General features: G+C 39.7%; 1 protein-coding gene and 1 long non-coding RNA gene across 3 annotated transcripts; one reads left to right on the top strand and one right to left on the bottom strand.

The window, feature by feature from the left end:
- Window positions 1-6: 6 nt before the first annotated feature.
- LOC113125939 (uncharacterized) lies at window positions 7-3,826 on the top strand. The gene is made up of 4 exons (XR_003295220.1): window positions 7-135; window positions 1,493-1,633; window positions 2,975-3,076; window positions 3,701-3,826. It is a non-coding gene; the product is annotated as an uncharacterized LOC113125939 (long non-coding RNA).
- On the bottom strand, window positions 767-6,803 carry LOC113125938 (gasdermin-E-like). Of its 2 annotated transcripts, none has more exons than XM_026299617.2 (10): window positions 6,546-6,803; window positions 4,902-5,140; window positions 4,624-4,816; window positions 4,114-4,291; window positions 3,673-3,793; window positions 2,954-3,091; window positions 2,315-2,436; window positions 2,006-2,189; window positions 1,827-1,897; window positions 767-1,630 (listed from the first exon to the last, which is right to left on the bottom strand). In XM_026299617.2, exons 2-10 carry the CDS (start codon window positions 5,110-5,112, stop codon window positions 1,403-1,405), a joined length of 1,446 nt encoding a protein of 481 aa, XP_026155402.1. In that variant the 5' UTR covers window positions 5,113-5,140; window positions 6,546-6,803; the 3' UTR covers window positions 767-1,402. The 2 variants fall into 2 exon arrangements, with proteins under 2 accessions (XP_026155402.1, XP_026155403.1); XM_026299618.1 differs by having other exon boundaries at window positions 769-1,630; window positions 2,999-3,091.
- Between the last annotated feature and the right edge of the window lie 4,429 nt (window positions 6,804-11,232).

An 11,232-nucleotide genomic window follows, 5' to 3' on the forward strand; every position in this document is an offset into this window, starting at 1 on the left:
TATGACCTGAGCGGAGGCCACAGCTCCTGTGGTGGACTAATACTAACTGAGCCCAGGTTTCCTCAGCGTGGATTAAACTTTAAATTACAACCAGTGTCACAGAGAGGCCTGGACACAACAGGCCCACAAGCTAAGGTAATAAAGCAGCTGACATTACAATTTAGTGGTTCTAATCAGGACTGTCTGCAGTTGCTTTTATTAAGCCTGTGTTTTATTTTGCTATCAGCGTTTGCTTACTGACCCATTCTTATTGTTGTTGATGTTTGTTTCCCACTGTTAACAGAGAGTTGCACTAAAGGATCATGTTATGTTTACCTAACTTACCTTACTTACTGCATATGCCATTAGACACTTGCTGTTAAAAGTTTGAAAATGAGCCAAGATTAAAAAAAAAAAAGCTAAATAAATTCAAAGTTGTTAATAGTATTTCAACCCAGAAAAGGTCAGAAGTAAACATTATCTTAAATAATTCCAATAAAGATTAATAGCTAACATTTTTCAATTTATATCACATTTTTCATCTTTGAGAGACAACCTTCATGAAATGTAAATGCTTTATTTTCATTCTGTAAACATATACATTTTATATAGGTATGATACATACAAGAATTAAATGATAATACTCAGAATGTATTAATATATGATTGTTTTTTTAATTATTTTAAATATTAAATTAAAACAATCAAGAAAATGCCAATACGTGAATGGCTTTATAAAATTTTAGTGTATGAACAGACACACAAAAATATCAACACTGTTTTTGATAAAAACATAACATTGTTGCTATGCAATGCTGGTATTTAAGGGAATGTTTCTATATTTCTGATAAATAGATTTTTTAATAAACTGTAAGCAGCAGCAACAATAGAATACCTCGTTTAAAATCAAAATCCTGACAGGAATAAGTGTACACCATAGGTTTCAGTAATACTGTAAATAAATGTCAATTTCATGTACACTTGGCATGCATCAAATATTACATTTTGTTAAACTCTGAAATGTAAACCTTTACTAAGTGATAACTGTGCTTTTTCAGCTTTGGTGCTGGCTGAAGGGTTGTTGAATTTTCTCAACCCTCTGAATATGGTAAATTTTAATTGTGAGCTAAAAATGAATAAATATGAAGTAAGACAATAATTTGTAGTACCTATGTATGCACTACATACCATATCTCACATTGAATAAAACACATATATTTGTTTTTTCATATACAAAAATAAGTTTAAGTGACAAAATATATGTAGGAAATGTGACAATATGACACTCTTCTATGTATGATACTGAAACAAATAAACATCATTAAGGATAGCAATATTTATCTGTTTGCTTTATGATAAAGAAAGAAATGGACTGAATATAGTCCACAACAAAGAAATAAAAAAGCGCACATGCAGTTAGTCCTTTAACCATTGCACAGCAAGGACAGTCCACGTATGCTGAGGCAGAGGAGCAAAGGAAGAACCTCTACTTTATCTCCTGTTTCCATCCACAGTCGGTCGGTGTCTCTCCTCAGTGACACATTGGAGGAGCTGAGCAGCTGTTCTGCCAGTTGGAAGGCTTGGTTGTTCTGCAGCAGGACTGGAAGACGCTGGATGGATAGAGGCTTCTTACTGTCCTTTAACCTGTGCATCTGGTGAGACAGACAAAGTGATAGATAAGTTGTGTTTTAAAGGTTTAAATGTTACTTTTCTTGATGAAACAGTTTAACATTTTATGAAATATGTTGTAGGATATAAATCCATAGATCCATACCTCGTTCTTATCTGTGTAAAAATATAAATATAAAATAGCCAAAAATGTAAAGATGTTTAATAAATGAAACTAACCAGTGTGTCAAAGGCTTCCAAAAAATCAGGACAGCTCTCACTCAGCAGGGTCAGTGTTTCATCAGGCAACTCTACAAGGATAATACACAACATAATTAAAGTGTGGAGAATAATTTCTATAGTACTACCCTGAGCTTCTCAGAGAACTGTGGAGAAAATGGGAAAAAGGTTTCCTTTACCTTCCATGGCACTGACCAACAGGTGAGTTGCATTTAGTTGAGCCGGGCTAACAGATTGGTCATTCTCAAGGTGACTGTCTGAGCTGAGTTGGTTCAGTATGGCCAACACTGATTTTCTCTGACTCTCAGACAGCTCTTCTTGTTTGCCCATATCCAATGTGTCACCACTACACAAATCCTCCAGCTGATAGGAAGATAGATACAGAAAAGTGGTCAAATGGAAAAAGGTGAAATATGAAAGGAGAAGAATTGGAGTTCAAACTACTGTAGAGGATCCATGGATTCTTGTCATGCCATGCTGTCACTCACCACACACTGTAGATATGACAGAGCAGTCCTGTCTCTCATTATCTCTTGAAGCTTTTCGAATAAGGCACACTGAGTTGACTGAGGGAGCTCAGCCAGTGCAGACAGTTCCATCTCTAGTGATCCTGCAAGAGACCAGGAGACACTGCATGAGATTTTAAGCTGAAGCTACACTGACAAAGTATTTGGCATCTGGCATCAGTCAGTTTTAACCTTTGATATCATGGATGCACAACACTGGATGTTAACAGGACAACCTCACTCACTGACAAAGAGTGAGACAAGCAAAGCTTAGTGGATCAGCATATATCTGTCCATGTAATCCATTTGAAAATCCACTGAATATCCAAGAATGGAACAGCATCATCAGATCATATAGTTATATCACAGAATAAAGTGACATACTGTATCTATTGGTGTTTTTTCATGATATATTAATATAGACAGTTGACCAGTATACTTTAGTCTTGTCTTTTAAGTTTCAATAATTTCATGTTCATGTGTATTATAGTTAGTTTAAGTGTTTTAGCTGTTGAGGCAGGTCAGCCCAGTCATATTATTTCAAATCAAATGACCCATGCAACTATTGTTGTGTAGGAAACATACGCAACTGGATGAATGTATGCATGAATTGACACAAACCATCGTGCAATGTATTCAAAGGAACTTTCTTCCCATCACATTTACCATCCACCACATCCAAGGAGTCATGGGATGGCCAGGATGTTACAGGGGTGTCTGCCTCAAAGCCTCCTACCGTGCCAGGTTGTAGACATATATCTGAAAATACACACAGCATTACATATAAACACAGTGAGAATGAAGCATGGGTGTGGTAAAACAAATAAAACACCTCAAAACATATTAGTGAACATTACGGGACAGGCTGTTTAAAAAAAGATAAACTATGTGCAATGTATTGTTGTACGATGTTTAAGATGCAACACTAGGAGTTTCTGGTGTTTGGTTGTATTTGTGGTCAGTGAATACAGCCCACAATGAAAAAGTGATGCTGTAATTCACCTTTTCCTCTTCAGACATTTGATTTACTATCAGTCCCTGTGTGCTTCTCTATAACAACATCCATGCTTGTGCTTCTATAGTTGTGAAACTGTAGTCAATGACAAAATGCATTCCCTAATCACTTACTCTAACATTAACTATCACATCCATTAACCCCAAACATTACTCTAACCATAATCATAACCTAACTCCATCCTTAGCCTTAAAACCCACAAACAGCCCTTTGAAGATGGAAGGACAGGCCAACACGTCCTCAGAGTAATTTACTGAAATAAATTCTGCCCACACAACTACAGAAATATATGTATGAACTCACACATCAGCACGCCCACACTCACCATAGTGTCCATTTCTTTTAATTTCCAGTTCTAAGATGCTGTATGCAATGACTGTACCAGAAGGGATCTCCAAGGAAACGTCACTGTCCATCTCAATGTTGTTTCTATCCTCCAGACGTACCTGAGAATACACATACAAACACACAAAGAAGTCTTCATTTTGGCACCTGATTTTTTTTTGGCCTTATTTTTTTTTTTCTCTTTGTATGTTCCTCTAAAGGTCAAATTTCAGTAAACATAGTTTTGCCTTAATGTTTCTCTTTTGAAATGTTCCACGGTGCCTGGGGTTCAACCTACTGGTGGTGTAAAGGTGCTTCTAAATTAATTTAATTAATTGATTGTCACTGCTAAGACTAAACATAAATCTGCCATTTTCTTTGACAACACAATAAATTTAACCAGTTCAATCAAACACAGACACTCAGCTTCACACACACCCACCTTTACAGAGTTGCCCACCAAGGCCACTAGTCCAAGCACCCCCTGAACCATGCACTGCTCCTTTTTAGTCTGGGTGACAGAGCAGGAGCTGGTAGTGAGGATCCTCTCCTTCACCACTACCAGCACCTCAGCCCGCTTCTTCAGCTGCTGCACCAGCACATGCTGCATGTCCACCAGCCTGGACAAAAGAGAAACAGATCATTAACCTACATACTACATGAAGGTGGGAATCCCCGGCCAGCTGTGAGTACATTCACAGGAAAAGGGTGAATGTGAAACAGTCACAGTCACAAAAAATAAATGACTAACATATTCAGTATAATAAAGGAAGATTACTCTATTGATATCTAGTCGTGGTTAAGATTATTTATGACCATGGTTTGAGGTCTCAAATGTCTGATGTCTAACAACATTTTCGGACTGTTCATCTCATCAATAATGAACTCACCACCTTGTCACCTCCTGACTAGCTGCGGTGTGCTAACACAATAAAAAGGAATTATTTAACACCTGTTACTCGAGTCACGTAGCAGCTTCTTTACATCCAGTTCCTCTTTCTTCAGCTTGCCAAAACACGACTGGAGCTTGGAAGTGCCATGTCCTTTCAGTCCGACACTGACAGAGCCAGCCTGGGCGTCCAGCTTCCCAGTCAGTTTGTCTCCAAATGTCCCTTCATAAGTCAGGAATTCTGTCTCACACATTCCTGTCAACATATGTGATATTGGAATATATACAGTATATACAGCAGTGAAAAATTCTTTAGCCACTTACTACACACATTTACTTACCAGGACAGAGCACCTTGTCACCCAACAACAAGTCATTGAGGGTGAAATCTGTCGGTTGGTACTTCGGCCGTTGCCAGAACCACATGCGGTTGCGTTTGACAACAAGTGCCATGGGAACCAGTTTGTGTGAGTCATTTACACGAGACACGTGGATTAGGCTTCCTTCAGGGTCAACCTGACAGACGAAGTTGGCAGTAGCCTTGGAAAACATGCCTTCAGCAGATGAGGACTGCAGACAGCTGGAAACAAGAGATTTCTAAGGCCAGAGGAAGGCACAGAGTGCAGCAATAACAACCTCGCTGTCTTATTAGAGCACAAAACCGCAAAAGGTGATTTCCCGCTGGTATTCTCCCTTCATTCCCCCTCTTGGTTAAACTTATATAAGTTTGAGAAGTCTGTTCTAATGTAAGATTTTGACTCAATTTGACTTGAGGCCCCAGTAAAGCAGAGAAGAGCCTATGTGGGTGTGTTTGAGCACTGTGTAACCCCAAATGCCTGTGTGTTCTAGTAAAATAAAATGGAAGTCCCCTGGATGTAGTTAACATATTAGTGTGAACATACACACACACAGACACACGTGCACACACATACGCCTCTGTTCGCCAATTCTGCCAGCTCAGTTTTCATAGTTTAAATATTTAAACAAATCAGGCATAAGGGGTTTCTGTACATGATGGGAGGGAGAAAGAAGAGAAGAAAGTTTGAGCTGTGCCCTTGTTCATTTGAGCAATATTAAGAGTTAAACTGGGAGATGGTGAAAGAATCCAGTTAGAGGATGTTAAGACCAACCCTGACAGAGCTACTCAGCCCCTGAAGGGCTTTTTTTTTCCTGAATGAAATCAATAACAGAATCTCCGTCCCATTTGAACAAAACAGACGTCCACTGACTTGGCATTGTTTCAGTGTGAGTCATTTGGTCTGAATTATTCAAGAGCTGTTGTAATGTCAGTGGGGACCTTTCTCTAACTCCAAACTCAAAATCCAAAAATCTTAAATATGATGTTTCTGAATAGTTTGTGTTTCGTTTGTTTGGTGCGATCTGGATAAAACAGGAAGAAAAAGACATAAAAAACATGAGGGCATGTTTTTCATCAGGTGTAAGTAAGTAAAATGTCATACACACACACACACACACAGGCAACCACACGAGGTTTGGGCTGTCTAAGCATTTTATATGATGTCACTTTTCATCATTTGGGTTTACTGAACTCGAATTATAGTCAGAACTGGAGAAACATTTTTGATTGAAGTTTTTTCCATGTAAACTGAAGGTTAAACTAACTGCGTCAGTGTCTTAGCCCCCACAACATTACTGTTGACACACACATAATGTCTCAGCACGTGTATGAGCGCGTGTGTGTTTCCCGGCAGCCCACTTTTTTTAATAGATCAGACAACAACCAGACTGCTTTGCGCATTTTTGCTCGGTGAGATCAGCTGCACACGAGCGTTCAGAACGCATGACTCGCATCTTATATCTTATACATCTTATAATATGAATATTAAATCAGAGAAGTGACACAACCGTGCTCTGACTGAGCCTAGGGCAAGGAGACGAGGCTGACTGTAAAATGCCTTCATTGTAGTTCTCTCCTTCTAAAAACGCAGATAAACGACCCAACTATGAATAAAGTTGGCTCTTACCTCAAATACGCTTAAAACCAAGTGTAGAAGTTTGCCCGGGGCGTTCAGACCTCTCGTCAATCCAGTTGTCAGTCCTGGAAAGTCACCAATGCTCCCATGCGTAAAAGCGCACAAAGTCGTCCCTCTGTGGATAAAAACAGCCCTGTGGAATTTACAAAGTCGCTTCTTTCAGCGTTATGGAATAAAACTAGGCTGTTTGGAGAAGGAGGATTGTAAAAGAAAACGCTCAGCTCGACACTGGTCGGTCAGAGCTGTGGCTTAGTGGTGGAAGGATGGACTACAGTTATTCACCTCACAGCGGAGGATAAAAACCACTCCCCCCACTCTCACTGGAGAGTTTATTGTGATCATATATATACATATCTGGTATATCTCTCTCTCTCTGTGTATGTGTGTTTTGCTCACATTGTGAGTAATATATGTAAGTCAATGTAATGTTCCCACGAAGTGTTTCATGTTTCAGGGGGGATGACCAGACTTGCCTCTTCGACTTTATATTTTAACTAACTAACTAACTAGAGAGTTGGCTGATATGATGGAGAGAAGAAAGGTGGATATCTTGTGTGTTCAGGAGACCAGGTGGAAAGGTAGCAAGGCCTATAGATTAGGAGCAGGGTTCAAGCTGTTTTATCATAGTGTGGATGGAAAGAGGAAGAAAATATCAATCTGCTGCTAATCTGTGGTTTAATGGTGCCTTCAAGTCACTGTAAAATAAAGACTTTCCCCTCTGCAGTTCAATGAAACATGTTTAAGTGTCTTTTCTATAAGTTACAAAGAAAATCTCTAGAATTTATAATTTAACCTTGACCTTTAATACATAACAAGAGAGGGGCAGGGCACCTTTATGCGAGAGGGAAGCAGATTCTGTGTCAGTGTTGTTGGTTCCCAGAATTAATGTGTGGGAAGTTCAGATTTGAAATGAAAGCATTTTAAGCAACAAGTTTAGTGGAAAGTGTGCATGTGTGAGTGGGTGGGATCTGCTTAATGTCAGTGCTGATTATTAACTTTTTAAGGGATGTCACTCAGATAAAGACATAACAAACACCTGTTCAACCAGAGGTATGGATGCACCCAGATGCACAAACACTGTAGTCGTAGCTGATTAAAGACTACAGGCTGCTGAGGACCCTCTGTCCCCTGAAGGCAGTCGTGGAAGAGGCATTGAGATGTTTTACTTTTGCAAAAGTAGGAGATTCACAGTGTACATATCAGCAAAGTGCTGAGACAAGTGATTGTTTTTTATGAAGAAATACGGTGTAAATGAACTCAAGTCATTTTGTTACCAGTACCTAAATCTTACCTATGTTCTGATCATATACTTTTGGTTCAGTATTCTGGCCTGTTTAAGGTCATGCCACAATATCTCAATCAGATTTAAGTGGAGACCACTCGAAAGCCTTAATGTTTTCTTTTTTTTTCTTTTTGAGCCATGCAGAGGAGGACTTGCTCTGTTTCGGGATCATTGCCCTTCTGTGTCATGATCCGCACCTTGACTTCCTGTTATATGCTTTTGTTCTGAAGGATCATACAGGATCTGGTTTTCTGCCTTGTTTTCATCTTGACTGATTGTATGATTGTTTTTACCTGTTTGCTCTCTTTGGTTCATAGCTTTTATACCTCTTCACTGCCATAGACAAGTCGCCGGATTGTCTGACGACACATTAATTCATGTTTCCCTGTTCCCCATGAGAATCTGATGAGTCCATGTTCAGCGACCCAGATTCCCATGCCATGTCCTTTTAATTCCATGTTCCCATTTTTCGTAGTTTCGATGTAGATCTGGTGAGTCCCAATTAGGAGACCCAGATCCCCACATCAAGTAATGTAACCTTGTTTTGTGTTTTCATTGTTTTCATGTTTTTTCATGAGGATCCGGCGAGTCCTAATTAAGAGACCCAGATCCCCACGTCAAGCCACGTAACCTAGTTTTAGGTTTTCATAGTTTCCATGTAGATCTGGTGAGTCCCAATTTGGAGACCCAGATCCCCACGTCAAGTAATGTAACCTTGTTTTGTGTTTTCATGTTTTTTCATGAAGATCTGGCGAGTCCCAAGTAAGAGACGCAGATCACTAGGCCCCTTGCTAGTACCGAGTGTGACTTAGGCAGCAACCATCATCCTCCATAGCTTCTCTGGTTTTCTGTCTCCATCTCCTGGTCCACCACCATTCCACGTTCCACTCTGCTCCCTGTCTCACGACCAAAATAAGCATCTTAAAACTGAGTTTTGGTGTTGGTGTCTAATTGGTCCTCATTGCCCTGAAAACCTGACATTCTGCATAACCCAAGTGCAATTGAGCTTGAGGTCATGAACTGACTGCTGGACATTCACCTTCAGGGTTTTCTGGTAGAGCAGAATTCATGGTTCCATCAATTATGGCAAGTCGTCCAGATCCTAGAGCTGCAAATCAGCCCCAGGCTATCACAGTACCACCATCCCGTTTCACTGTTGCTATAATGTTCATTTTATAAAATACTGTTAGTTTTACACCAGATGTAACAGGGTGCACACCTTCCCAGAGGTTCAGCCTTTGTCTCATCAGTCCACATTATATTCGCCCCAAAATTCTTGGAGATAACCAAGATGGGTTTTTTTTTTTTTTTTTTGGCAAATGTGAGACAGACCTTTGTGTGCTTTTTGGTCAGCAGTGGCTTTTGCCTTGGAACTCTCCCATGGGTGCCATTTTTGTCCAGTCTGTTTCTTATCGTTGAGCCATGAACAGACCTCAACTCTGACAAGTGAGGCCTGCAGTTCATTACATGTTGTTTCAGGGCTCCTGGATGTCCCAAGCAATTACTTTTTCACAAAGGTAGGTTTGGACAGCTGTTTTCCCTTAATAAATAAAATCATCATTTAAAAACTGTATTTTGTATTTACTCAAATTATCTTTTTGTAATAATAAGGTTTGTTTGATCTGAATCATTTAAGTGTGACAAATATACAGCAACAAAAAAAAATTAGGAAAAGGCAAATACTTTTTCACAACACCTGTAATGAGCTAAAGACACCTGTGCTCATAGTTTCCCAGTCAAAGAGTACCATCCCATTTTGGATCAAATTATAATGATGTTTCCTTTCAATGTCAGGTCTTGTGGTATAATGACTGAGGTATGAAATGTTTTAGATTTCCTCCACTTTGTTCTAAGTAAAAAGTTTACTGTTTAATTATTAAAACATGTGTAGGACACTAAATACATGATTAATTATTCATACATTCTTACAGTTTTCTATTGCCTAAAGAAAGGTCAGCAATCACAACCTGTTTCTGTGTATTGGTGTGATTTCCTCTGTGTGTGGATGATTTGATGATGTTTACAGAGAGTAGGAATTCCTTTCATATTAATATGAAGAGCTGAGTGGGCAGTGAGAACATAAGACTGTGACTGGTCTTGTCGTTGAAACTGAAAAACCTTTCAAAAGAAAAGCAGCCCTCACAGCACAATTATGAACAAAACGTAACAAAATAAAGTTTATTTATTTCCATTAAGCTATGATTGTTAAACTGAGATCATCATGGCTTAAATGAAGTTGTTTTTAGTGTCATGAAAATAAATATCAGATATGGAGGATCAGGATCCTGGAGGTTGAGCTGGACGTCAGGTTCTTCAGGCACCTCTGAACTAGGTCAAAAGTCATGAAAGATGTTCACCCCTGCATCTCAACTCCCAGTAAAATCTGGTGGAGGAGGTCATTTCATACTATTAAGAGATGTTGACATCTGTTAATTTAAACTACCTGGAAACCTATATGATATGGAAATGATTTTAGATCTGATAAGACTGGATATTTTGCCTGATCTGAACAGACAAGAAACTAGTTAGAAGCCAGCTCCAGTCAGTTAAACACCACCCAGAGGCATTAAAGACGAAACTTCACGAAATTTGCCTGGTCCTCATAGAAGAGTTACAGTTGCTCTTTCTCTCAGTATTTGTCTTTGTATTGTGTATGCAGAACTACTGACTGTTGTTGTTGTTTACTGTCTAAGTGAAAAACCTGCGTTCTACTGTGGCCTGTGCTGCAATGGACACCATAGCAGTGCTCCACACTTATCTGGGAAAGGTCATGGACCCTGAGGCAGAGAGGACAGGCTGTGTTCTGCTACTGAAATTTGCAGAAAACAGACCAGCTCCTTCAAACACCAGCAGGCTGGACGCGCTGGTGGAGGGCTGCAGCCCGGGAAGAGTTACTACCATGCTGCTCAACATAGGGTTGAAGTATGAGGAAAACAAATGCAGTGTAGTAATAGCAACTTTAAAAGTAGATTAAACACAATGAGAGGATTTGTCTGACATTTTTCCGTCATCGTTCTTCCTCAGCCACTTTTGTGCTGCAGTGAGGGGGAGCATAGCACAGCATCTCTGCCAGCTAGCAGACCTCATTGGATCGGACCGCATTCTAATATATGGGAAGAGTTTTGCTGAGTGTTTCATCAGCGCTGTCAGCAAGATGACGGTAGATGCCGCACCAGAAGTCACGTGGGTTACCAAGTGTTGTGTGGCCTTATACTTGGCTGCCTCTCTGAAAGACACTGATTGTTTGTTCAGTCTTAGGCAGAATCTTACAACCTTGTGGACATTGTGCTTATACACTACATTGAGAAATGAAAAATGTATTGCTGCACAGACACCATAGACAGAAGATGCTGGAGAGCGTTATCTTTGAAAAGGAGTTCCTCCTAATGTGGGATA

Source organism: Mastacembelus armatus, chromosome 11 (genome assembly GCF_900324485.2).
Source record: "Mastacembelus armatus chromosome 11, fMasArm1.2, whole genome shotgun sequence".
Lineage (NCBI taxonomy): Eukaryota > Metazoa > Chordata > Actinopteri > Synbranchiformes > Mastacembelidae > Mastacembelus > Mastacembelus armatus.